The sequence below is a fragment of the Populus alba genome, chromosome 11, assembly GCF_005239225.2.
Source record: "Populus alba chromosome 11, ASM523922v2, whole genome shotgun sequence".
NCBI classification, from domain to species: domain Eukaryota; kingdom Viridiplantae; phylum Streptophyta; class Magnoliopsida; order Malpighiales; family Salicaceae; genus Populus; species Populus alba.
Window position 1 is genome coordinate 22,873,887 of NC_133294.1, and position 26,371 is coordinate 22,900,257.

The window sequence follows — 26,371 nt, forward strand, 5'->3', positions numbered from 1 at the left end:
AACATGTTACTCTCTCTCTCTCTCTGACGTAATAATATTAATGCCGAACGACAAACAACCTGTTAATTAATGGAGAACGAAAGGCACACCCCCACCCACTTCTTGCCCAGCTAGAAGTGGAAGAAATGATGGCACCTATCTCACTTACTGTCCAGCTGCAAGTGAAAGAAACGATGATCACCAAGAGATGAGTTGTCGTAAGGTGAAATGAGTTGGCATGGCATGTGTTGGAATGAGCTGGATCTATTCCAACTCGCTGCGGGAACACAGCACAATATGTGTGAAAAAAACACTAGGGAGCTAAACACCGAAAGAAAGAGAGAGTGTTGTGAGTGTGAGAGTTTGAGTTGAGTCGAGAAGAGTTTGAGTTGAGTGAGAGCTTCTTCTTTCAAAGGGAAAGCTACCATGTCGATAGATAATGGTGAAAAATAAAATCATGATGAAGTTATGCAAGTTGAAGAATCAAGCAAATGAGAGTTCGCTATGAAAGATGAGATGAATTATTTGTTAGGGAATTAGACATGGAAGCTAACTGAACCACCCCAGCCACAACAAATAGGTGTATAGGATAAAAGAAGAACACAATAGCAACAAACATTACAAGTAGAGATTACAGACTTTGTTTAATGAATTATTTATGTTTGAGAGGATTTCAAAACTTTGATTCTTAAATAAACAAAAATTCAACTTACTGAAAAATAATTGTCTTGCTAATGTTATTTTTTATACTTTCCATTTACGATTCATTATAATTACTAGTAGTGTTAGTGCCTCAACTAAGATAATCATTGTATTAAATTTTTATTCTTAAATATGATTTGTAATTTTGTTTGTGTCGATGTTTATTATGGATTACATGACCACAATGTTCACTTCAATTAATTATTGTACACTTTGATATCAACGGATGAAAATAACCCTTTATGGTAGCCTAACTAAATTTTTTTTTTAACAACATTGATGTCATTTTCCCATGGAATCCAAAAGAAAAAATCTATTTTGTCCCCAAACAATTTTAAAATACCAAAATGATCCCAGTACAAAGAAAATTCTATTAGCCTATGAGTTTTCCTTTTAAAGAAAAAAAATGGGAAAGAAGGTTCTTCCCATCCAAAATGCAATGGGGTCTGTGTGAACAGTGTATTCACCCTCTTTTCCATTTTTTTTTTTAATTTTTACAGACGTGGTCATTTGAACTATTGACTAGTCCTAGATTTTGAGCAGTTAAAATAAAAAAGTGCAGTGCTTTTGTGGATACTGGATGACATTTCTAATATGAGCAAATGCATCAACCAAAGTCAACGAAACCTGCCTCAAAAAGTAGCCTGTCAGAATGGACACTTGACAGTATTACGGATGGAGGGTTGAGATTAAGCAAATTAGTTTTCTAGAGCTTGAAAATCCTGGCCCCTAAACTTAGAAAACTATTCCTAATTACGCAATATCAGACCATAAATTATAAGTTTATTAGAACTACAAGCTCAACATTCAACATTCTGGATAAAATAATAATTACTTGAACAAGAAGTTTAGCATATGTTTAGAAAATTATTTTTACAAGCGTCGTCATTTGAACTATCTACGAGTCCTAAATTTTGAGCCACCAGACAGATTCAATGCCATGGAAAAAACCTGCTTTTGTGGATATCTGTTGATTTGAACTTTCTAGCCGTGTCTAGATGCTTAACTTGTTCAAATTTTTCATAAAACATTTTTCATCCTGTTTGTTTTTTATATTTTAAAAATGTTTTTAAAAAGATTTAATTTTTTTTTATTTATTTTTTACTTTAAATTAATATTTTTTTATATTTTAAGATCATTTTAATGCGTTAAAGTCAAAAATAGTTTTTTAAAAATTAAAAAAATATTATTTTAATATAATTTCAAATAAAAAATATTTTAAAAAATATCTATAATTACACCTTTAAACTCATTTTCTTGCCAAGCAACCATTCTCTTAATAGATGTAGTATAAATAAGAGAGCATGGTACCAAGTTCCTACACTCAAATCAAGTAGTTATAGAGATGACTACATGTCTAAGCACTACAACAATGTTGCCATTTCTGTGTTTCCTTCTCTTTTCCTTCTTATGGTCAGCTTCAGCTCAGACTCATGAGGATTTTCTACAATGCCTTTCCCTTTATTCTGAAGACTCCAATTCCTTTTCCGAGCTCGTTTATACCCCAAACAACTCTTCCTATTTACATGTCTTGCAGGGCTCTATACAGAACTCCAGGTTTAATACAACTGCAACCCCAAAACCTCTAGTTATTGTCACACCAATCAATGTATCCCACATTCAAGCCACCATTTTATGTTCCCAAAAACATGGAATGAATGTTAGAATTCGCAGCGGCGGCCATGATTATGAGGGTCTTTCATATGTTTCTGCTCTCCCTTTTGTCATCATTGATCTAATCAATCTTCGAGCAATCAATGTTGATGGAGAAAACAGCACTGCTTGGGTTCAAGCTGGTGCAACTCTTGGCGAGCTTTACCATAGCATTGCCGAGAAAAGCGGAACTCTTGCCTTTCCTGCAGGTGCTTGTCCTACTGTTGGTGCCGGAGGGCACTTAAGTGGAGGAGGGTATGGAGGGCTGATGAGGAAATATGGCCTTGCTGCTGATAACATAATTGATGCTCAATTAATCGACGCTAAAGGTAGAATTCTTGATAGAGCATCAATGGGAGAAGATTTGTTTTGGGCCATTCGAGGCGGTGGAGGAAATACTTTTGGAGTTGTTGTTGCATGGAAATTGAAGTTGGTTCCTGTTCCACACACAGTGACGATCTTCTCCGTCGTAAGATCTTTGGAAGAAAATGCAACCAAGTTAATCCATCGGTGGCAGTACGTTGCAAATAAGCTTCCCGAAGATCTCTTCATTACAGCATATATAACCAAAACTAATTCTAGTCGGGAAGGAATTTCAACAATACAAGCTGAATTCCCTTCTTTATTTCTTGGTGGAGCTGATAGGCTTCTTCCATTGATGCAAGAGAACTTCCCTGAGCTCGGTTTAGTGAAAGATGATTGCACCGAAATGAGCTGGGTAGAATTTGTCCTCTACAATTCTGGATATTCTACTAATTCTTCCTTGGATGTGTTGCTCAACAGGACTCCTCAATACATAACAAATTTCAAAGGAAAATCTGACTACGTCAAGAAACCTATGCCTGAAATTGCGTTCGAAGGGATATGGAAAAGGTTCCTTAAAGTAGGTATCGAGACGCCTAGATTGATCCTAGTTCCATATGGAGGAAAAATGGATCAGATTTCGGAATCTAGCATCCCATTTGCTCACAGAGCTGGTAATTTATACAAAATTCAATACTTGCTGCTTTGGAATGAGCAAGGCAAGGAAGCATCAATGAGGCATGTAGCTTGGATTAGAAGGCTTTACAGTTACACGGCTCCTTATGTTTCAAAAAACCCTCGAGAAGCATATATCGGTTATAGGGACCTTGACGTAGGGATGAACAATATTCAAGGCAACACAAGTTATAAACAAGCAAGCATTTGGGGCAGGAAATATTTCAAGAATAACTTTGACAGGTTAATACAAGTGAAGACTGCAGTTGATCCTGATAATTTCTTTAGAAATGAACAAAGCATCCCACCACTCTCTTCTTCGTGATCATAGCGACCAGATGTTTTTTTATATTTGAAAATGATGATTTGATGCTGATAAAGGTATTTTCTACTGTATTAGACATTAGTAAAAGTTTGGTCAGTGATCATTTATGGCCAGAGTTTTTATGTATTAGTCCAATAAAAATGGAGAACACATGTCATTTGTTTTTCAAATAAATTAGCATTGATCATTTGTTTGAACACTTCAATCTTTGTTTTATATATAAGTTTTTTTTCTATATTTTGTGTGTGTTAATGACTTGATACCATCCAGCATTGCTGCTCATTGTGCTGAAGACGGATAAATTAATGGATAGGAAGCCAAAATAAAAGGACTTCGAGGAGTTTCAAAATGAAAATAACAGAGTTACAAAGCCACATAGTATTGGTCAGGAATTTAATGAAATATACCAGCAAGTTTTATCATAAAAATACATAAATTGTGGTCTAATTTCAATAGTAGCATTCAAGATGAACGAGTTTATAGAGTAGCTAATCAGTTTTATTATAGCAATTGAATTTTTTATATATAATAAATTAGTGCTGCTTATAAAAGTTATGAAGTGAGTTTGAAATATTGTATATGCTTGAATCATAAAATATTTGGAATTACTTTTCTAGAATGTTAGCCATATATAATTAGATGGAAAAAAATATAGAATCGGAGAAGATGAAAGAAATCGTGTGTGGTAGAAAAAATCTTATGCTTGCTGCAAACGAAATTTCATTATATAGTAGTCATGATAGAGAAATCATAGAATATGAATTTTTTTGACAATTTAAGGTCTCATGAGAAAAGTACAAGTTTATAAAGAAAAACTCAACAAAATTCAAGAAGGCATAAATGCACAAGCACTCTTCTTAAAATTTTATACAAAAGAAAAGCAAGATAACTCTGGATATACCAAAGAAGGTAGAGGACATGGACAAGGTGGAGAAAGAGAGAAAAAAAAAAAGATAGATTTGGAAGAGGAGGCTGAGGCAGCCTCAATAGGTCAATTGGTTGACCAAATGAAGCAAATTGGTCAACCGATTCCACTGACAGTAGCAGTCAGAGACCTAGGTTTGAAAAAACAAAAGTTAAATGTTATAATTGTCAAAGAATAAGTCATTATGCCAGGGATTGTTGGAATCCAACCAAAAAAGTTGAAAAGAATGCCAATTTAGTAGTAAAAGAGAAGCAAGAAGCCACCATATTACTAGTCCATGATGAACGAATTATGAAAACCAAAGAAAACACGTGGTATCTAGAAAATGAAGCTAGCAATCACATGAGTAGAGACAAAGATAAATTTGTAGAGCTTGATGAATCAATTAAAGGTAATGTCACCTTTGCAAATCATTCAAAGGTTTCCATCAAAGAAAGATATGATCCTGATTCAAATGAAAGATGATAGTCATTAATTTATTGGTGATGTTTATTATATCTCAACTGTAAAGAAATAACATATAGAGTTTAGGATAATTATTGGAGAAAGGGTTATGAAATTAAGATAAAAGATTATAATTTGATATTACTTGATACTTATGAAATTATGATTGCAAAGGTAACCATGATAAAGAATAAAATATTTTTGCTAAATATAGAGACAGATGTGCCTAAATGTTTAAAGGCATGTGTGAAATATGAGACATGGTTTTGACATATAAGACTTAGACATGTAAACTTTGATAGCTTAAAGATTATGGTGCAAAAAAAATATGTTAAAGGGTCTACCATTCATTGAACATCTAAATAAGTTGAGTGAATGATAAATAGTAGGCAAGAACTTTTTAAAGGAGTCTATATCTAAAGCAAGCTAACCCTTATAAGAGATATACGCAAACGTATATGGTCCAATTCAACCATACTCATTGAATAAAATTTGTATTTTCTACTATTTATTGATGATTATAATAGAAGAACATCATTATACTTACAAAAAAAGTCTAATGTGTTTAATTGTTTTAAGAAGATATTAGTTGAAAAAAAAAATGGTTATTTTATAAAATCACTTAGAATAGACAAAGGATGAATTTTGTTCTAATGATTTTTGTGAAGATTATGTTATAGAAAGACTGCCTTTATCTCAAAAACAAAATTTAATGTAAATTTGTTTATTTTTGTTGATTTTTTCATAAAAGAAAATAACACAATTTAATTATTTTATGGCGCGCAGTTCTTGTCAGCGGCTTGGCTTGCAAGGACCCCAAGAGTGTTCAAGCTAGTGACTTCTCTTTCAGTGGACTTCACATGCTAGGCAACACATCAAATGCAGTGGGTTCGAGGGTACCTGCAGTGAATGTAGCCCAAATACCAGGACTTAACACACTTGGTATCTCTTTTGCACGCATTGACTATGCACCATCTGGTAGTAACCCTCTACACACGCACCCTCGTGCCTCTGAAATCTTGACAGTTCTTGAAGGTAGTCTTGAAGTTGGATTTGTTACATCCAACCCTGAAAACCGTCTCATTACCGAGGTCTTACAAAAGGGTGGCGTGTTTGTGTTCCCTATAAATCTTGTTCACTTTCAAAGAAATGTGGGAACGAGCAATGCTGTTTCCTAGCAGCCTTGAACAGCCTAAACCCAGGTGTCATCACCATTGCGAATGCTGTGTTTGGGTCTAATCCAGACATTCCTAGCGACATTCTTGCATAGGCTTTCCAGTTGCACAAGAATGTTGTCAATTCCCTGCAATCAAAGTTCTAGACAAGAAATGGGAAATGGTGGGAGAAGAAAGACAAGTAGATCATGATCCCCAGGAGGAGAAAGAACTTGCCGATCGAGAGCAAGGGCGGATTTTGTGTCTAAAGCGCCAGGTGCATACAATTCTTTTTTCTTCTGAGGTGTGTGAAAGAGTGGGGCCTCTTTATCTTTCTGTGAGCTCTTGATCTGTGGTTGGCTCAGGCAATGTGCCGCTCATGGACGGGCAGTTAGCAATGACGAGGGCTTTTGGTGATGGGAGATTAAAAACCACATTACGTCAGAACCAGATATAATGATTGCCCATGTTGACGAGGACGCTGAACTCATAGTTTTTGGGGAGTGATGGCTTGTGGAAGGTGAGAGAAAGGCTTGACAGTGCAATATCTGATGACTAGTCTTTGCTTCTTGATGCAACCTGTTTTGTTAGGCATAAATTTAGAAGTCTATTTTTCCTTCCTTTTATCGTTTTTTCCTGTGTCTAGTTCAGCTACCATTCTTTTTTCTATTCCGTTACAATAAACCAAATAATATCATAAAGACCTCATCTAGATGCTACCATACAATTTAAATGATCAATTCAGGGACATGAAGCAAATGAGAGATTCATTTATGACTAAATGGGAAAGGTTACGTTACAAGCCAAAACTTCATAGTTATACAACTTGAAATTTCGGTAAACTCAAGCATGTCAAAAATGCCATCCCAAAAACAATGACTATATATATATATATATATATATATATATATATATATATATATATATATATATATCAGTTGCCTAATTAAAACACTATCTCGTATTAGAAACCTGTCTGGCTTCAATATCCTGAAGTCTAAGAGTTACAGCTCTCTTGTGGGCGTCCAGCCCTTCAACTTCAGCCATGGTTGCCACATATGGACCAAGCTTCATGAGACCTTCCTCTGTCAAAGACTGCACTGTCATGTATTTCTGGAAAGAATCCAAGGATACCCCACCATACATCCGTGCATATCCATACGTTGGAAGGACATGGTTTGTCCCACTGGCATAATCCCCAACACTCTCTGGTGTCCACGGGCCCAAGAACACAGAACCTGCAGAGAAAATCATCCAAGGCTTAAATCTGCTATGTATTTTCTCTAAAGCAGTTGAGAGAATTCACTTGCCTTCGAAGGTAGAAACTCGAGAATAGCACCAAAGATGTTAGAAAAAAGGCTATAGCATTAAAAGAGCATACCTGCATTCTCAATAAAGTTCTCCCACTTCTCCGCATCTTTTACGTTAATGATTAAATGCTCAGGAGCATACAAGTTTGAAAAGGAGACAGCCTTAAGAAACCCAATAATCATGTTAGCTTCAGAAAATAAAATGTAACACTAGCTGAAAAAATCTTGCAGGCACCAATTCCAAACCAACTAATCGATACAGTTTGGGGACTAGTATACAAGAGATTGTTAAAACATTTTTCATGCTCATTTTTCATTTTTATTTTTGTGATTCAAAAGCACATGTTAAATTCCTTAGACACATAAGAATTCTAACCCCCATCCTATAATTCCCAATAATGCAAAGCAAGCAACTCCTTGATTGATATAACAAATATCCAGGGAGAAACAGTCAAATAAAAGACTGACCTCAACCATGTCACGAGCAAAGACGGTGAAACTGTGGCTAAGTGCTTTTGAAGCATATTCACCCCTTGGTAAGCTTTGACATTGCTTACTTATTTCCTCTTCAATGGCTTTCATATCCACACCATCCCCGGCAACTACAAGAACAACCTGGCTATCAGGGCCATGTTCAGCCTGGAAAATGCAAAGAGTTTAATAAAAATATCAGGCAAGATAAAACTATGGCATATATGAAAGCAATGAACATCTAATTCATGATAATTGAACATTTGAAAGGATCGTAAAGGAAATTTTGATTTAATTTTTAACATTGATAATAGAAAAATGCAACAAGATGAAATAGTGTCCATTTGTTTTTGTGGTTGAAACTACGTTTCAAAAGTGCATTTGGCTTGAAAAGATATTAAAACAATGCTTTTTTTAGTGCTTTCTAATGGTTTGGATATGCTGATGTCAAAAATAAAATAAAAAAATCATTTTAATGCATTTTCAGGCGAAAAACACTCTACCCCACAATACCAAACACATACTAAGTACAATGCCCAGATACTGAGCATGCATGTAACCTTTATAAGGTGAAATAAATAAACACATTGTAAAATCTTATTTATTTTATTTATCAGTTTATTGAGTTTTTTGTTCTGCCGTTAATTCAATCAGTATCTGTAACATTAGAACTTCCTCACTTTGGGAGAATTATATGAAAGATGAAATATTACATGCATCACCTACACAACATGAATATGAACATGGTTAAAAAAGAAAGAAAAAATTAAGCACCTGGGACAGTAAATCCGCAGCTATATGAACAGGACTAGCATAACTGTCAGCAATGACTAAGACTTCAGAAGGCCCAGCAGGCATGTCAATCGAAATCATTGCTTCACTGTTCTGTTATGTGAATAAAAGCAAGGACAAACTGAGTCGAATTGAAAAAAGGATCAGCATTTTCTACCCAGGCAGAGAAAGAGGTGAAATAAAATATTTATGTAGACTAATAGGCTTCAATAAAGTCCAGTTGGAGAGGAAGTATCCATACTTGGAGAATCATCTTTGCAGCTGTCACATACTGATTTCCTGGCCCAAAAATCTTCTCAACCTACAAATTTCAGGTGAAAAGTGCTAGCACATTACAACTAGTATCGAAACACATCTCTAGAGTAAGTAAAAAGTTTAAACATATTTAAGCATGCTATGTCTGTGTTAATACAAAACTAGTTTGAAAGTCGACTTTTCATTTGTGTAATTATTAAATAATAATCTTTGCAAATTTTTCAAAAACATTTTTAGCATAAATTTGAGAGGATACAGTGAGGTAAAGAGGAGCCAAAATATGCAGGTTATTCTCGTATCATAAAAACAAATAACAAAAATGTAGTGATTTGATATGGAAAATACAATGAGCCTTTTGTCCATCAATTCCATAGCAAACAACACACTCCCCAAGTTAACAAACAGCAAATACAAAACACAAATATAAATTCCACAGAGGAACAATAAAAGGATTGTTTGTTCTTATTATCAGATTTTCGGATACTAAAAATTGAGAAATGAGATGATGAGTAAATACCTTGGGGCAAGAATCTGTCCCCCAAGCCATGGCAGATATAGCCTAGAAATAAAAAAAAATTGTAAGATCACTAGGAACTAAATGCAATAAAGACAACGTGCCCAGTGCACAAAACATATGGCCATAAGTTTGTTTTCTAACCTGAGCTCCACCAGCTTTAAGGATGTTAGTGACACCAGCCTTCTTGGCACAGTACAATACCTCCTATGAAAGACCACAAATCCACCCCCATTAAGAGCATGCTTTGCAAAAGTATAGCATTTCAAATACAAACAAATACCTTGCATATGCTGCCATCCTGAGATGGGGGAGTTGCAAGGACAACAGTTTTACACCCAGCAATTTGTGCAGGCTAGTTTACAAAACAAACTAAAATGTCAACCAAATGAACCTAACTAGAATATGACAATCATAGTAAAAATTATAGAACTTGAACCAGCCAAAATAATTGGTAAAACCCAATCAACTTACAACAGCAAGCATCAGAGCTGTGGATGGTAAAACTGCAGTTCCCCCTGGTACATAAAGACCGACAGAACTAATGCTCCGAGCCACACGTTTGCATCTAACACCCTGAAATATTTGAAAATAATCTAGGCTTAGCTATCAACGGAAACACATAGTAAAAGCTAGAACCAATCACTATAATTGACATACTTTCATGTTCTCAACGCTTTTTTCAGTGGATTTTTGAGCAAGATGAAATGCATATATGTTGTCATATGCCACATCAAATGCTTCCCTAACAGTTGCCTCAAGCTGCCATTCAGCAAAAGGAAAAAAAAAATAATAGCCAAAAGTTACATTTGGAACCAAAAATATCAAACCATACAAATAACTTCAAATAGAAAATTAGAAATGCAAGGAATTTCTTTTATTATAAGATATATTTTTGGAATTCACCTCCGGATCAGGAAGCTCAGAAACATTCTCGACAATCTTGTCCAATTTGACCTTGTCAAATTTTGCAGTATAGCTACAAAGAACAGATAAACAGCTCCATCGGTCTAACCTCATTACTAAAACAAACACAATGACTATAAAGATAAAATACTAATTAAAGAATGACGGACTCTTTAACTGCATCATCGCCTCTTTGACGAACATCATCAACAATAGGATTAACCTAAAAAAAACAAGAAACAATACTACCTATCAGCAATTACCTTATCAGGACTTCAACACAACAAACTTAAATTTTAAAAATTACACCATCTTCAAAACAAAACAAAAAAGGGTCACTTACAATGCCAAAAATGGAAGAGAAATCAATACGAGGCCGAGCTTTCAAACTTTCAACCTCTGCATTACTAAGTTCTGATAACCTATAAGACTTCATTGCACACATTACTCTCTTCAACTTACACCCTTCAACCACAACAAAAGACAAAAAGAACCCATCAAATTAACAATAACATCAACAAGAAAAAACAAGCAAAATTGAAACTTTTCCAGTGAAAAAATACCTAAAGAGAAATTGGAAGATGGGTTGTATCTGGGTTTTGAGGAAGCAAAGAAACTGAATAGTGGAGGTTTGATTAAAGCGTTGGTCTTGTTAAGTAATAGAAGCTGAGAGTCCATTAATCACCTTGAATCAATCAGATTAATCACAGTAAAGGGCACAATGAGAAAATGATTAATTTTTAGTAAAATAAAGTTATAAACTTTATAAGTTAAAGAAATTTAGAACTTTGAGAGTATAAAATGAGAAATTAAAGGTAGAAACGTTATAAAAGAAAAAATATGGAGGAACAGAGTTACCTATTAAGTGAGAAAGATGGTTACGAAGGCTTTAGTGGCCAAAAAAAAGCTGTGGTGAAACAAGTTGTGGTGGTGCCGCGGCAGTGGTGTGCCATTGGTAAGTTCAAAGAGTGTCCGAAAAAAATTAGATTGCAAACAAAAAAAAGAAGGTCAACAGTAATTTTTGTTATTCTCTTTTTTAAAAAAATAAAAAAAAAATAAAAATAAAAAGAAATCAACAATGTTTTTTACAAAACTAAAAAAAAAAAAAAATAATAAAATAGAAAAAAAGAAAAAAACAAGCACTCCACAGTATTTTGTTTAAAAGTTTCAACTTTAAAAAGAGGAAAAGTTAGAAAAAAAAAAAACAAAAAAAGAGGAAAGCACGGTAGAATTTAGAATTTCATTGTTGATAGTTTGAAATATTGAATTTATTTTATTGCCCTTCAAAGTTATATCTTTTTTTATTTTTTTTCCTCTCATTATTGGATTTCTATTATTGGCCCTCAGTTGTCACCCTTAGACTAGGTTCCCTATATTGGGAATGAATCCAAGAAAAAAAGTTACTGGATAAAAAACATCCATACCTATTTTTTCAATTTATATTCATTAGTTTGCTTGGAGAAGGTGTAAAATGTGTGGATAATCTTCCAATAAAGAGAGAATTTTGTATTTAATGTGATGATTGACATGGATACATGAAAATAATAGAGGTAGGAAGAGATCATTGCTATTAAACTAGTTCGGATTGAGTTTTTAAATTAAAATATAAAGGAATTGACTTCATTATTTAGTTAATCATCTCGTAACTTAATTAACTCAATTAAAATTTAATTTGATTTAAAAAAATTAAAACCATGCTATTTTAATTCTGTAAAAAAAAATATTGAAATAATATTATTTTAGAATAATTAAATTAGCACAGGTTAACTTCATTTAATTTATAATGCATTAAGACCGGCTAAGTTTAACATCTTTAAAAGAGAAAGACATCAATCAAACCGTAAGCATAATTTGTATAGTTAACATACATTACAAATGTTTTTCTTTCTTTTGTACTATGAATAGAAAAAGAAATGAAAATTTAAAACTATATTATTTTAATTTTTTTAATATTAAAATAATCAAATTAGTACGGGTTAACTCACTTCACTAATGACTGAGGCATTGAGACAGTTTAGGTTTAATATATTTAAAAGAGAGATGAATAAAGACATTTCAATCAAACAGTAAGCATAAGTTTTATAGTTCACATACATTACAACTTTTTTCTTTCTTTTGTACTATGGACAGAGTTGAATGGCAGAGATATACAATGTTTGATGCAACAGTGACTCACCAAGCTGTAAAAAAAAAAAAAATTGATATAGGAAAAAGAATAAACACTCCATATTACTTTGATTTTGATCACTGCAGTTCAAACACTCAAAGCATTATCGAATTATATTCACATCTGAAATATTTTGATTCAAGCTCATGTAATATCCAGAGTAGGAGTAATGTCCTGGAAAACCTGCAATCTGTTTCTCCTCTTTGTATTCACATCCACCGCGGATTCATACGACAATGAGCGTCATGCTGTTGGATTCCTTGAAGAAATAGCATTCATGGAGGTACCAGTGCCATCTTGAAGATCAACTGCAGTTCAAACACTCAAAGATTACTGAATTATATTCACAGCTTACATATTTTGATTCAAGCTCATGGACTATCCAGAGCAGGAGTAATGTCCCGGAAAACCTGCAACCTGTTTCTCCTCTTTGTATTCGCATCCTCCGCAGATTCGTAAGACAATGAGCGTCGTGCTGTTGGATTCCTTGACGAAACAGCATTCCTAGGGGTACCAGTGCCATCTTGAAGATCAACTGCTTCAAGTTTTTGACATATTCCCTGCTGAAACTTTTGATAAGAATTTTGATGAACTATGTTGGCATTTAAATTTTCATCATTAGATGCTTCTTCATAGTTCCAACTATTGAAACCTTGGCCAAGGTCTGCAGTAAACAATTCCTGTTCTTCTCCTTCTTCTTCAACCATATCTGCCCAGCTCTTGGGACGAGATTTGAGTATTCTGTCCTGTCCGAGAGATTTACTTCCAGAAGTATCTGCTGATTGATCCCAGTCACAATCAGTGGAAGCATTCAATACTCCTGCATTGTCAATAAAGGCGGTCTGTTCTGTCGGACACTTTAGACATGTGTTGCTGTCTTCCATTGCAGATTTCCTTTGGCCAACATTTTCCCGAACATTTCTTTTCCAGCTTGTATGATCATCAGATAAGCCTAACAGTTCTTCAGAGAGATATCGGATTGCATTCTCTTTTTTTGTCTCAACTTTATCCTCTCCCCACCTTATCTTAATCTGATCTCCTTTATCAAACCCCAAGGAGCATCTTCTCGGTTGTGTAAATAGTGCTGGGGAAGTAAATGTCTTCTTCTGCGTGGAAGCTGGGCCTGTTTCAGTGAAACTAAACCGATTCTCCTTCATTTTGCTGACAAAACCAAGCCTTTCAACTGGGCTTTCAAAATAAGAACCTCTCTTCCAGCTATTGTCAGCTGCGGTTTGCAGACGAGACTGTGGACCACTCAGTTCAGATGATATGCAATGAGAACTCCCATTATTGTATACAAAGAAGTTTTTCTCATTCTCAGAGCGATTTTGCCAATAATATCTTCTATTCTGTTCATCTGCCAGCATTCTCTCTTCATTAAATCCTCCTGTGCACTTTATAGAGTCTATGAATTCAGAAATGTATGGATCTCCATTCGGGGAGCCAGCAACTTGTTTCAAATTTCTGGTGGTAGGCACTTTCAAAGATCTTTGGCGATCTTCATTCTGTTCAGTTGGGTTAACTCTCGAATGTGACTCAAATTCAGCCAGGATCTGACAAGCACGCTCAAAAGATTTAGCATATGAATCATCCATTGGTTTACTTCCAGATAAAGCTTTTACAGTTTGAAGCAGAGATTTTGCTTCAGGAATTCTGTTCAAGTGCATCAAGCAGATCGCCAGGTTGCATTGCTTGTTCTGATCTGGCTCCAAAGAGAGCGCTTTCCTGAGAAACAAATTTTATTTCATGAAGAAGATTATCATTTTCATGTCTAGGTATATCTTCCAACGTAGAAAATTAGAAATATAGTTTACCTATAATGTTGTTCAGCCAAACCATAATCGTGATGCTGCAAGTAAGCCCAGGCCAAGTTCCCTAGTATTCTGCATCATTTAACGTAGAAAATGAAATGATATCCAGAGATATACGGTAAAAGTAGGAAAAAAGTAGAGAAGGTGTATCACCTTGATCTTTCCTGCTCAACAGTTATTTGAATCTTCCTTCCATGAGATCTTGCTGTCTTTGTCTTCTTGCCAGAAAAAGCAATACCCTCTTCAATGAGCTTCAGTTTGCATCGAAGCATTTCAATCTCTTCTTCAATCCTTCCAGACCTCTGCAAAAGATTCAAGCATGCATCACAACTCAATATAGCTACACAAAAGGAGCAGGAATCATCACATCAGCCTCAGTCAGGTGCAGACCAAAGATGTAATCAGATTTCCTCCAAGCTATAACTCAACCCAAAACAAGACTTAATCCCAAACTTGATGGGGTTGGCTAAATGGATCTGCTAACCAGATTCCTCAAGACAAAAAGAAAATATTCAGCCACATACATTGCAAATATATGCTTCTAAGTCAACAATATATTTTAGGTCTCCTAATGAAAATAATAATTATCTCTACCATGTAAAGCATTTGCACTCCTTAAAAAGCCCTTTGTAGATGAAAATTTCATACCTCAACTACATCAATAACTGAAAGAGTTTAATTTTTGTTTAAAACAGCACCATTGCAACAGATTGATCCTTCACCATTAATGAAGAAAACTACTAAACCTTACAAGGATGCATTACTAAGAAGACAACTCACAAAACATGTAAGATGGGTTCTTCGCATAGATTTTCCTCGTGAAATATCAGTATGCAAATGGACAAATCACATTACCAAATCATCAGAGTCAATTCTAGCTAAAACACTACAGTTTGCAAAGATTTTTTTTTTTTTTTTTTAAATGATCACTTCACCTTGTAGAGTTCAACTAGCACATTGTCAATAGATTCCTGGGAATCACAAGGGCAGAGATGACGGAAAGATTTAATCGCCTCAATTGCCTCATCTGCTCGATCCAATTGCTTCATCACCACTGCCATGTCTTTCAAGGCACTATCAACTCTATCCCCAGCATTGATAGCAGCCCAGAATAGGGACACAGCCTTGCTCGGATCCTTCTCTATCAACTGTAATTAAAGATTCAAATATCAAAATCACACGCATACACTGGAACCAAACCGGAGAATCAATCTATTCAATTAAGTTCCAAAAATCAGTCATTGATGTATGACCTGAGGAAAGTCAAAATCTGTAATGGGAAGTCAATGGAGACAAGAAGAGTTAAAATAAAATAAAAAAACAACATTTTCTTCAATCCTGAGGAAACTAATGTATGACCTGACATCTCCTAGTGGTATAATCTAATTGTATTGTTCTTTACTACTTTAGTACCTGAATTCCTCTTATCGGGTGACAATATCTCGTGCATATAGCTATTTAACGCAATTCCCTTTTCCTTTTCTCACTCTTTTTCCCTACAGCAATTCCCATATGAAATCCACACTGATTTCTCATGCAGATAAGAGTTCCAAACAATGAAAAATAGGTAACAGTTTTTCAAATTGCTAGAAGAAATACTAAACTACCAACACCAAATCCCATACTAACCTGTAATATCCAAACGGACCAAACCCAAAAATTCATAAAACAAAGATCAATAACATTCAACTTTATCACGAACCAGAAATTACAAAAGAACTTCCAAAAAAAAAAAAGATAGACTAAAATCAATTTATGCAAGAGTTTGGCATTTCCATTTTTTGTTTAAGAATAAATCATACCATATCAAAAAAAAAAATCCTTAGTTTATCATCTTCTGTCACAATTTCAACCAAACAGATAATTACTATTCTTCAAGAGAACCCATCAAGACTAAAAAAATTTCAAAAACCCATTAACCCAGACAAAAAAAAAAAAAAAAAACCATTGAGAATTAGTACCTGAACATGTTTGGCTCTAACATAAGGAGAATCACCAGCAGGAACTTTATGAACAACATGAAAAAGATCACGTTTACAATTAGGATGAGACACCCTTTCTTTCCTCTCTGACATTGGCATCATCACCACCTCCGGTGATTGTTGTGACCTCCATGACGCCGGCGGTGTCCAGAATCCCCTTGACTGAGAATTCTTGTCGTTTTTGTTGTTAGACCACATTTTCAAGAGAAAGTACTAATCTTTAAGACCCCTTTTCTTAAATTTTTACAAGAAAGTGATATACATAAAAAGATATCAAAGAATTGGGTTTCTTGTGAATGGAATGATAGCTTTATTTGCGTTTGGTTAGAGAGAAAGTGAAGGAAAATTTTATTGAGAGAGAAGAGAAAGCACAGAGAGGTGTGATGATTGAGAGAAGCAAAAGAGAAGGTGAAAATGTGAAAAAGAAAAGACTAGCCGTTTTATAATAACTAGCCGTTGGAACTCGCACGTTTGGCCTCTTGGCACGTGTTGGTGTAATTTTTTTCCATGATTGTTAATTCTCTCTTCTTCATTTTTACAAGTAAATCTTAATTTTTTTTTATTTGGAATTAAGGAATATTTTTTTGGAGGGAAATTGAATTGGGGCATTAATATTATGTGTTATGGAAGGGTTTAGGGCTTAAATTAACTTACTGTGTTCAATGATTTTATTGGAATATGTGAATAAAGATTTGGGATTGTTGTAATAATATTAAATAACTTTAATTCACTTATTAAAAAGAAATTATATTTTTTCATGACAAGAAATTCAACCAGACTTGGGACTGAAATTTTTTTAAATTAAGACAAACTCTATATTTGGTAATAAGTACATTATTAAAACTACTTAAAAATTACTTAAAAGAATCAATTATGAACAAATGTATGTTATGTGCTAGGCTTGAACACCCTTTGTATTGAAATTTCAAAAGTGATTGATGTTATGAGATTATAAGAATCCTAGTACATGTTCAGCCAATCTTGAAGAAAGAGATGGGGTGCTTTGTATTCATGTTTGTTTTTACCTTTTAATAGTATTTTTAAAAAAATTTAAATTTTTTTTATTTTTTTATTAACTTCAAATTAATATATGCTTTTAGTGTTTTCAAATCATTTTGATGTCTTGATGTTAAAAATAATTTTGAAAAAATAAAAAAATATTATTAACATGTATTTTAATACAAAAAGTTATTTAAAAGCAACTGCAACCACACCGTCAAACAATACTAATTAACGGCCAAACAATACTAATTAACGAGGCTGGAATTCCCTTCAAAAGATTCATAAATGGCATGGGGGCTTTCAAAGAAAAAGAATCATGCACCAAAAAAATTGTCCTAGGAGCAAAAGACATGCAACCATTCTGAGCCTGCACTTGTCTAATTCTGTTAGATAACCTTGGTGTATAATTTATCATATATAATTTATCAGTACAGACTAAAGCTGTACTGATTAAGCTAAAATATTTGTCAGGGTGGTTTCAAAACCCTTGGTATTAGTTACTTGTTAGGGAGGGTACTAATCCGTCAGCGCAGTTCCAATTCCATACAACTTTGCAATGCTGAGATGAATTTTGTTTTGTCAGAAGATCATCTTCATCAAGCAGGCTCTCCTGTTTAAAGACGGCTATCTGAGAAGCAAAACCTGGTTCCACATCACCAGAACCACCAACCCCACTGAACTCGACACTGTAATTGTGCTTCTTCGCTAGTTCAGATGCCCAGTGGTTGAACTGCTCTCTTGTCCACTCAAACTTGTGGTCATGGTTGCGAAATTTACATGACTCTGACTGGCTTTTCTCGTCTGGGTATTCTTCTTGAGTTCCAGGACTAGATCTTTGTAGAATCACGTTGTATTCGTAATTTGGGGTGGAAACTATAAGAACCTTTGGACGAAAATAACCCAATGCTATATCACCAAAACGACAGGCCTGGTCCTCCTCCATATGCTCTATTACCTGTAAGCTCCAAAAACATACAGGTGCAAAAAAGAAAATCACAGGAGAACGATAAACAGTTCATTGATTTATAGAAACATCTTTAATCATGCCAAAAGATTGTTGCAGTACAATAATCAATGCAAAAACCAACAGCATCACAACATGGAGAGCCTACTGACATGGAAAGTATAAGAACAACGGCACAGCTAGAAGCAACACAGGGCAAACCAATTATCAAAACGCCACTATAACATTAATTTTGTAAGGCACATTTGAGCTCTCCCCTCATTCACAGGGAGGTTGTCTATTGGCACAATAATGTACTATAACATGTCAATTACCCCAAAAAATATGGGGAATCCAATACAATGTGTGTTCAAAAGCACACGTGAATCCCCTTTCTAAATGTTCTAAAACAACAAAAAATATCAAAGGTTAGGTAAAACATGCTTCTTGATTAATACAGCCTCCATTGTATGATATTCCAGCCAAAGAAACACCACATTAGATGTTAAAACCCATTCCAAGAGCTCTAACCTAGCAGGAAATGCACTAAAGGAGGAAGATAAATACCTCTAAGCAAGTGCCAATATCAAATCCACACAATTGAGGTTCAAATTCTGTGATGGAACCATCATAAAGAATAGCAGATTTGACGCCTGCATCTGACTTTGAGCTCAGTTTTGCATGCAATACCTGCAGAAACAATACCCAAGACATGTGACTGAGATTCACTGACAAGTAAAGAAAGGCCATAGAGTATATAGTGGAGAAACACTGCTCGGTGATGGTTCAGACCTTTGCAGCACGGCCAAGACTCTTCTGTGATATGTCAACACCAACAATCTTTTCTAGTGAAGTTGGGTAATCTAACAGAGAATCCAATAAACTTCCAGCGCCACATCCAAAGTCAACCTTAAAAAAAATTGTGGAGACGAAGGGAGACAAAGATGTCAGTGATGAGGGATAAAAATTACAATCTTAATTTCCTATTAACTAACTATTAATGAGAAATACAAAATATGCACCAAAGTAGCAGCACAAGATTTTTTGATCTGCTGCACAGCATATTCCACCCGTTGCTTTGAGAGCGGAGGGCTGAAAAGAGCCTGCTCCATTCTTTCTTCTGGTGGTTTTGTCACACGCAACAACGTTACATGGTATTCCAAGCAGCAAGCTTCTGCTAAAACAGGAACACAGAAGATCAATGCACTATAAGATAGATGTCAGATCCAATGGTTAACCTGAATTTATGTCATAAACTAACAATTTTCATTTCCAAAGAGAGTAAAAGTTGCCGTACAACATAAGTTCTGTTAAATGGTCAGTCTGGTTTGTTTCTAACAGCTACAGAGAAAAAATCATGCTAATTTTTGTAAAAAAGAATCTGTATTAAAAACAGAAAGGGCAATTCATCTTAAAAGTTAAAGGCACACAACAATCCCAATTTCCCAACCGAAAGAAAAAAAAGAAATTGATAAGATTTACTTCCATTTTTTTAGCAATGTAAATCAACCAATGATTCATGTCTAAAGATTCCTTCATTCAGTACATTAAGTTAGCTACATCTTGATTTAGGTAGATAGGATTGGGATGCTCTAGTCTTCCTTTCTGCAGGTTCATTAAATCCTAAACTATTAAATCTAAATTTAATGTGCTGGATTTAACACACCTGACATGATTTAGTCATAATAGAAAAGGTAACAACTTAATGACTTGTAATTTATGTTCTCTCATCTAATCTAGATCATTGAATTCAAAATCAACAGTGGGGTTTAGAACATGATCAGTCATGTTCGATTAGGAACATGAAAGGATACATATCTGATAATAGGGACCAATAATTCAAATCCCAGGTTAGGAAATTCATTAATCAGATGTCAAGAAGCACAGTTAATGCCTTTATGCATCCAGGAAAAAAAAATGATATGAATTTGAAAAGTGTGAATTAATTACCTGAGGATAACAATGAGTGAATCCTTCCAGGATCATCAACTGCAGCTAGAATGAACTCTTGAGGGGGCAGTTTCATGTTGAAATGAGCACATTGACCAGCTGACATTTGGGTAACAACTGCTTCAAGAGCAGAAATCACTGCTCCAGCCCCCATCTCAAACTCATATTCATCTTTACTTTCAATAAGCTCTTTTGCATGTCCACCTTCTGTCACTAAGGACACAGAGTAACTTATACACAACAAAGATCCATTAGAGGGGAAAACACCAGAATCTGAACCTTCAATGTTAGGTAAGCAAACATCTTGTCCTGACAAAGTATATTGCATATCAGTACTTTTTGATTCTGGTAATTTGGATCCTTGAATCCCACTTTGCTGAACATTATGAATGGATTGGGATAAAGCAAACTCTTTATGAAAGTTTTCAAGAGAAAAACTAATGTCAAGGGCATCAGCAGAGCAATTTAGCTTCTCCAAAGGCATGCCAAGGTCCTTAAAATATGCATTCAACCATGAGAGAACTTTCAGAGAAGCACTGTGGGTAGCATCAGTCTGCTTCCTATAAATCTCCTTAGGGGAACACTCCATGATCAAATCCCAACCTTTGGAAAATACTTTTACTTCACATTTAAAGTTGCTTTCCAGTCCTACTGATTCTCCATCGCCTGCATTTAAACCTCCTCCATTTGCATATTCAGTCGCAAGTCCAGCTACCTCAGTAACCTTCAACTTATTCTGTGATCTCAGTAACTCGCATGATGCCTTTAAAGGAACACTTGTAACTGAGAAGATAGGTTCAGATAGCCAATGCTGACGGCAGAATGCGCATAGGATTTCCCTAGGGGAGGAACCTCTCCAATTTGCTTTAGAGGTGAATACTGAGGGCAACTCTGCTGCAAGTATTGCTTCTCTAGACAACTTGTAAATTCCACTAGGTATCTTGCTTATAAGCATCCTGAATAAGACCATCTAAATTGATTAAATTATGAATAGCTGAAGGCTTAGGATATTAAAGTACATTATGCAACAATGTGAGCTGCAGGCATCACATAGGAGATGCAACCTTTGGTGATAAACAGTAGGAGCCATTCATTGCCACAATAATTAATAAGGAGCGACAAAATGATCTAGATTTTAAGTAGTTAGAGCATACAACAGTTGATTAAATAAAAAAGTATTCAACTTCACATAATAAATTAAGAAAATAAATAACAAAACAAGAAGAAGAAAGAAGAGTTATAATTTGGAAAATTATATGCAAATGAAAATGCATCAATAAAATGACATTATATTAGAATGAGTAACTTGAAATTTATTTAAACAAAAAGTTTATCCTTTGCTGACATTATTCAACATGAATTACGCATTGCCTACAGAAAGAGTACAAAGGCTAGTGATGGTAAAACAAGAAATTCACGGGAAAGAGTTCAAAAGAGACCTGTAATATGATTGGAGGGACACGTGTTCATGGAAAAGTTCTTTAGACCTCCATGTGTATCCAATGGAAGCCATGATTGCATCACCGTATATTCCTTGACCACAGAAGTAACTTGCCCTTGCATTTGGAGGTCCTTCCACATGAAAATCTTTAACATTTGCAAGGTCCGACAACAGATCCATCACAAGTGACTCAGAAGCAGCAAAATACAATCTGGTCTCTGAAGAAGCTTTACCAATAGTCCTGTGGAGAAAAGTATGAAGTATTTCCAAAACAAGTCATTCTTTCCTGTTTTGATAGGAAAAAATAAGATTTTATTTGAAAAAAACAGAATATAATGCTGCAAAGAGAAGAACAATGCATCTTCCAAACAAGAAAAAACATCACATCATGTCATGTCTGCAAGGAATGAGGAACCCATTTTAGGTGAAAAGATACATCATCCCAGGCTTTCTGTATTACAAACACTTCCGCCTACCTTGAGAGAAAAACCTTGCTGGCATCTGTTACACCAAGTTCTTCTGCAATAACATCCAGGTAATATCCGGCGGATGAAATATGAAGAGTCACTGGCTGAACAGTCTTATCCAGTGAAGCTGGAATTTGTATTGCTTTAACCAATATGCTTTCTGAGGAATCAGATTGCTGGATATCTGATGACTCTATGATCTCAGTGGGATATGGATTTTGCTTCTGAATTGAAAGCTGCCCCTTGGATGTAACACAGCCTGATAATCTTGGTATAGTCCTCATAATTAATGACAAAGCCAAAAAAGGTTTCAATTCCACCTCAGGGTTGAGTAATTTACACAGATTACTCGTCTTTGTATCACAGGCAGCAATGACAGAAGCAGGTACCAGACCATAAAGATCACCTCTTCTCAGCAAAGCTGCTCTAAGGTGACCCCTCAATGGATGAAGAGGTAGAGGGAACTAAAATTGACACAAACGAAGGAGAGGTTAGAGAACAGCACTATGGACAAACCAGTTCAAGGATCCGTACATATATATGTCTTGCAAAAACCAAGTGACATGTGAGTATTATATGTACAACACAACCTGTTTTACAATTTATTTCTATACAAACTAGCAACCTCGTCTGAAAATAGATATAACACTAGCAAGTGGTGGGTGGACTAATGATTTGTAAAACGATTTTTTCAATGAAAATATCATGAATGCTCACATAAAAAAATGACCAAAAAATTGAGCAAAATTACCCTACTGCCATTGTTTTCATTTATAATGTTTTCGATGCAAAAATCTCATTATAATGGGCATTGCTCTTTATTTCAATGTGAATTTATCAATTGAATTGATTTTAAGATTAAGTGGTTTGTTTTAAGTATCATAATTTTAAAAAGTGTACATAAAAATAATTTATTTTAAATAAATAATACTATACAGATAATGCAATTATTTGTAATGTGTTTCACAATTTATTTCTATACAAACTACCAACCTCGTCTGAAAATAGATATTTGATTTGATCAATCAAAGCATCACAAGGATCCTTATCAGATGGATTTTCAGCAACGGAATTGTGGCCTAACTGCAGGAGGAACAGTAAATAAATAGTTAAGTAATTAAATGGCATTGCAAAAAAAAAACCAGGGTGAGGATGAAAGAAAGATATACATCTGTCTTCATATTAATGAACTAAACTTTAGCAGAAGCAAAACTGAAAACTGCATGATGAATAAATTAATCTCAAAGCAAAGACAACAAATAAACAACAACCTTGTAAAAATACAATAGCTGCTCTCTAACCAAATGCATTACCCAAAGAACAAATTAATCTCGTCGCATAGTTACATAACACGAGTGGATACATGCAAATTACATAACCAACACAACTTCATAACTAATAAATAATCAATTCCATATCCATCCAAATTTGGTAATGAAATTCATTGCACATTATCAGCAACAATGTTCAATAAAATAAAATAAAATAAAAAATTCAATCATGATGAAGAAAAGGCATATCATTCAATCACAAGGCTGTATACTCATCCTCAGCTGGCGAGTTTAATCAAATTTGAAAAGTGCCAACGATAATATTAAGAAGGAAGCTGAAGCATACCATTTTTAAAGCCAAATCTGCTGCAGATTGCTCGGCATCCTTCTTCTTTCTACATATATCTGAAACAACAGTAAATTCTGGAAGCTCTAGCTGGCACCGAAATAGAGGAGCTTTCTGAGGAATTGCCAATCCTGGGAACCCATTCTGAGTTGACTCCTCCTGTACCTTCTCTACCTTATAACATGCCTTGCTACCAAACTTTTGGTTTATGATAGCCTTAGGTGAAAAAATTGTCTTCTTCACTCCAATTTCCATAAGCAACCTCCAAAAGTTCTCATAAAAGTCACAACCACGCATATCATTGTCAATAACGAAACCAATTCAATTACATAAAGTAAAATAAAACTTGATCATGAAATGCACAGTGCTAGAAGTCCCAATTTGCTACTTCTTTACTCAGCAAACAAACAGCTACATTCATAAAAATAAATAAATAAATAACACAAACTTTAGGCAATCAACCTTTAGATAAAGAGATGAATCAAGCAATTTTAAAAGAAAAAAATTGCTTCACTCCATTTTCCATAAGCAACACTCAAAGGTTCTAACCACTAATACAAAAACACATTATTAAAACGTAATGAGTGAAAGATAAAAAAGAGTCAAACTTATACCTTAAAATGCAAAACTAGGAAAGTCCCAGTTCCCTATTTTTCCTTTGCCAGCAACCAAACAGGTGGTATTTAATAAAGACGCAAACTTTCATAAAAAAAAAAAAAAATAACAACAAAAAAGGCACAAACTTTAGGCAACCAATATGAAACAAGGATGAGAATTAAGCAATTGGAAAAGTTAATTCATTGGTCTCTGAGTTTTCTCAGAAACCAAACAGCCCCATAAATAAAAAGACACACTTTGTGCAATCAATGAGAAACAGAGAAGAATTGAGCTGTAATTGAAAGAAAAACATAGAAATACAAAAATTTAAATGATCCAGAATTCAAAATTATCAAAGATACATACTTTACCATCGGCCACACTCAAAAGTCACCAGTACGTATATGTATACACGTACTTTTTGAGTAGGAGTGTGTATAAATATTCTTATAGGATACTGTATAATACACATGCACGAATACATTCGAAAACAATAAGACAAGAAAAATAGGGAGAAAGAGAGAGAGGGTGCAACCTGTGAAGAAGAGTGAAGTATCTAAATGGGGTTTGTACTGGATTTGTTTGGCTTTTTGGAGTTCTTTATCAGCTATGAAGAGTGTACTCTTGCTTTTTCCCTTAAGGGGTCTCTTGCGGTTTTAGAGAGAGAAGCGGGGGAGGGAAAGGTGGTCATCATGGTGTATAAAAACTTGGAAAATTGAAAAGGAAAGGAGTTCCTAGGAAGGCACTTGGTAACAAGGATTGCCTTTCATTTTATTTTTTCCATGGGTATGTTATATATTTTTTAAATTTATTAATATATATATATAATATATATATATATTATAATAACATATCAAAAAACACTAAAAAAATCAATTTAATATTTTTTTAAATATACATACTTTTAAAAAGCATAGGAGAATAAAAACTGTCAAGTTTCCTAAACGGAATCAAAGTTGGCACTTGGCACTTGGCACCCCAACATATAAAACAAAGTTCAATCATTTTTTAAGAGCAAAGAAAGAATCCATTACAAAATGGAATGACCACTCTATATTTAATATAGATATCAAAAATAAAAAACACAAAAAAGGAAGACAGTAAGGTAAAAAAAAATAGAATTAAAAGTAAATATAATTTTAATTCATAATTTTATAAATAATATTTATCTTAAGTTATTACTAGCGATGATCATTTTCAGTTCAGTTTGATATTAAAAAAAAAATAACCTAAATTAAAAAAAAAAAAAAAAAAACCGAAATAGATTTAAACTGGCTGATTTCAGTTAAGTTTTTTAGACAAAAACCGGTTCAAACTGGTTTGACTCGGTTTTTTTTATTTTGATTCAATTTTTTTAGTTTCAGACTTATAAAACCAAAACCAAACCAAACCAGTCGGTTTTTTAAAATTTTATCGGTTTTTTTTTACGATTCAGGTTTTTTCAGTTATTTTTTTTCTAATTTTCTTAATTTAATCAATTTTTTTAATTTTTTACTCACCCTAGTTATTACAACTTTTTAAATTAACTTGGAAAGCAATCAAAGTCTTAAACAATTTTTTTTTTAATAATCCTGAATAAAACTAAAAAAAAATAATTCTAGTCCAAATAAATAAAGTCATAAACCATCTAAAAATATATTAAAAAAAATCTTAGTAACTTTTTATTCAAATGTCTTTTCAATTTCTGATAGATATAAAACTTTAAACCTTACAAAAATTTATTTTCTATAACCCGGTGTGGTAAAAAATTTATATTTATTAATATAAAAATATATATTTAAAAAAAATCCACATCAATTTGCCTATGATTTTCTAATTTGAAGAAACAAAAATCAAAACAGCTTGAAAAAACTTGATATTTTAAATTAACATGTTTTTGTTTCAAAAACGATATATGTAACATGGACATTGCTGGCGCAGGAGAACGATTAGAGTATCATCAAGAGCACCGCTAGCAATTCCTCATTCATAAATGCACAGCCAAGC

The 26,371-nt window shown here is 34.1% G+C and overlaps 4 protein-coding genes and 1 pseudogene across 9 annotated transcripts; 2 read left to right on the plus strand and 3 right to left on the minus strand.

Moving 5' to 3' along the window:
* Positions 1 to 6,779, plus strand: part of LOC118029494 (putative germin-like protein 2-1) — a 53,147-nt pseudogene extending 46,368 nt beyond the window's left edge.
* On the plus strand, positions 2,020 to 3,836 carry LOC118029484 (tetrahydroberberine oxidase-like). The gene has a single exon (XM_035033396.2). The coding sequence runs from the start codon at positions 2,027 to 2,029 to the stop codon at positions 3,635 to 3,637; it is 1,611 nt and encodes a 536-aa protein (XP_034889287.1). The 5' UTR covers positions 2,020 to 2,026; the 3' UTR covers positions 3,638 to 3,836.
* Positions 6,780 to 6,910: 131 nt separating the features above from the next.
* Positions 6,911 to 11,295, minus strand: LOC118029483 (histidinol dehydrogenase, chloroplastic). Its single transcript, XM_073412790.1, has 15 exons — positions 11,267 to 11,295; positions 10,972 to 11,093; positions 10,752 to 10,873; positions 10,579 to 10,631; positions 10,409 to 10,481; positions 10,163 to 10,264; positions 9,977 to 10,078; positions 9,786 to 9,857; positions 9,647 to 9,709; positions 9,506 to 9,547; positions 8,975 to 9,034; positions 8,716 to 8,826; positions 7,939 to 8,109; positions 7,542 to 7,632; positions 6,911 to 7,398 (listed from the first exon to the last, which is right to left on the minus strand). The coding sequence occupies exons 2-15, from the start codon at positions 11,084 to 11,086 to the stop codon at positions 7,115 to 7,117; spliced, it is 1,461 nt and encodes a 486-aa protein (XP_073268891.1). The 5' UTR covers positions 11,087 to 11,093; positions 11,267 to 11,295; the 3' UTR covers positions 6,911 to 7,114.
* Positions 11,296 to 12,449: 1,154 nt separating this feature from the next.
* LOC118029482 (uncharacterized) lies at positions 12,450 to 16,754 on the minus strand. The gene is made up of 5 exons (XM_035033393.2): positions 16,348 to 16,754; positions 15,322 to 15,534; positions 14,540 to 14,688; positions 14,390 to 14,458; positions 12,450 to 14,300 (listed from the first exon to the last, which is right to left on the minus strand). Exons 1-5 carry the CDS (start codon positions 16,564 to 16,566, stop codon positions 12,947 to 12,949), a joined length of 2,004 nt encoding a protein of 667 aa, XP_034889284.1. The 5' UTR covers positions 16,567 to 16,754; the 3' UTR covers positions 12,450 to 12,946.
* An 841-nt stretch (positions 16,755 to 17,595) lies between these two features.
* LOC118029481 (small RNA 2'-O-methyltransferase) lies at positions 17,596 to 25,130 on the minus strand. 6 transcript variants are annotated; one of them, XM_073412777.1, is made up of 10 exons: positions 24,921 to 25,130; positions 23,789 to 24,199; positions 23,165 to 23,254; positions 22,181 to 22,635; positions 21,703 to 21,945; positions 20,264 to 21,219; positions 19,336 to 19,490; positions 19,106 to 19,222; positions 18,881 to 19,003; positions 17,596 to 18,325 (listed from the first exon to the last, which is right to left on the minus strand). In XM_073412777.1, exons 2-10 carry the CDS (start codon positions 24,083 to 24,085, stop codon positions 17,864 to 17,866), a joined length of 2,898 nt encoding a protein of 965 aa, XP_073268878.1. In that variant the 5' UTR covers positions 24,086 to 24,199; positions 24,921 to 25,130; the 3' UTR covers positions 17,596 to 17,863. The 6 variants fall into 6 exon arrangements, with proteins under 6 accessions (XP_073268878.1, XP_034889280.1, XP_073268879.1 ...); XM_035033389.2 differs by having other exon boundaries at positions 23,789 to 24,050; positions 24,921 to 25,129; XM_073412778.1 differs by lacking the exon at positions 24,921 to 25,130 and adding an exon at positions 24,403 to 24,912 and having other exon boundaries at positions 23,789 to 24,050.
* Between the last annotated feature and the right edge of the window lie 1,241 nt (positions 25,131 to 26,371).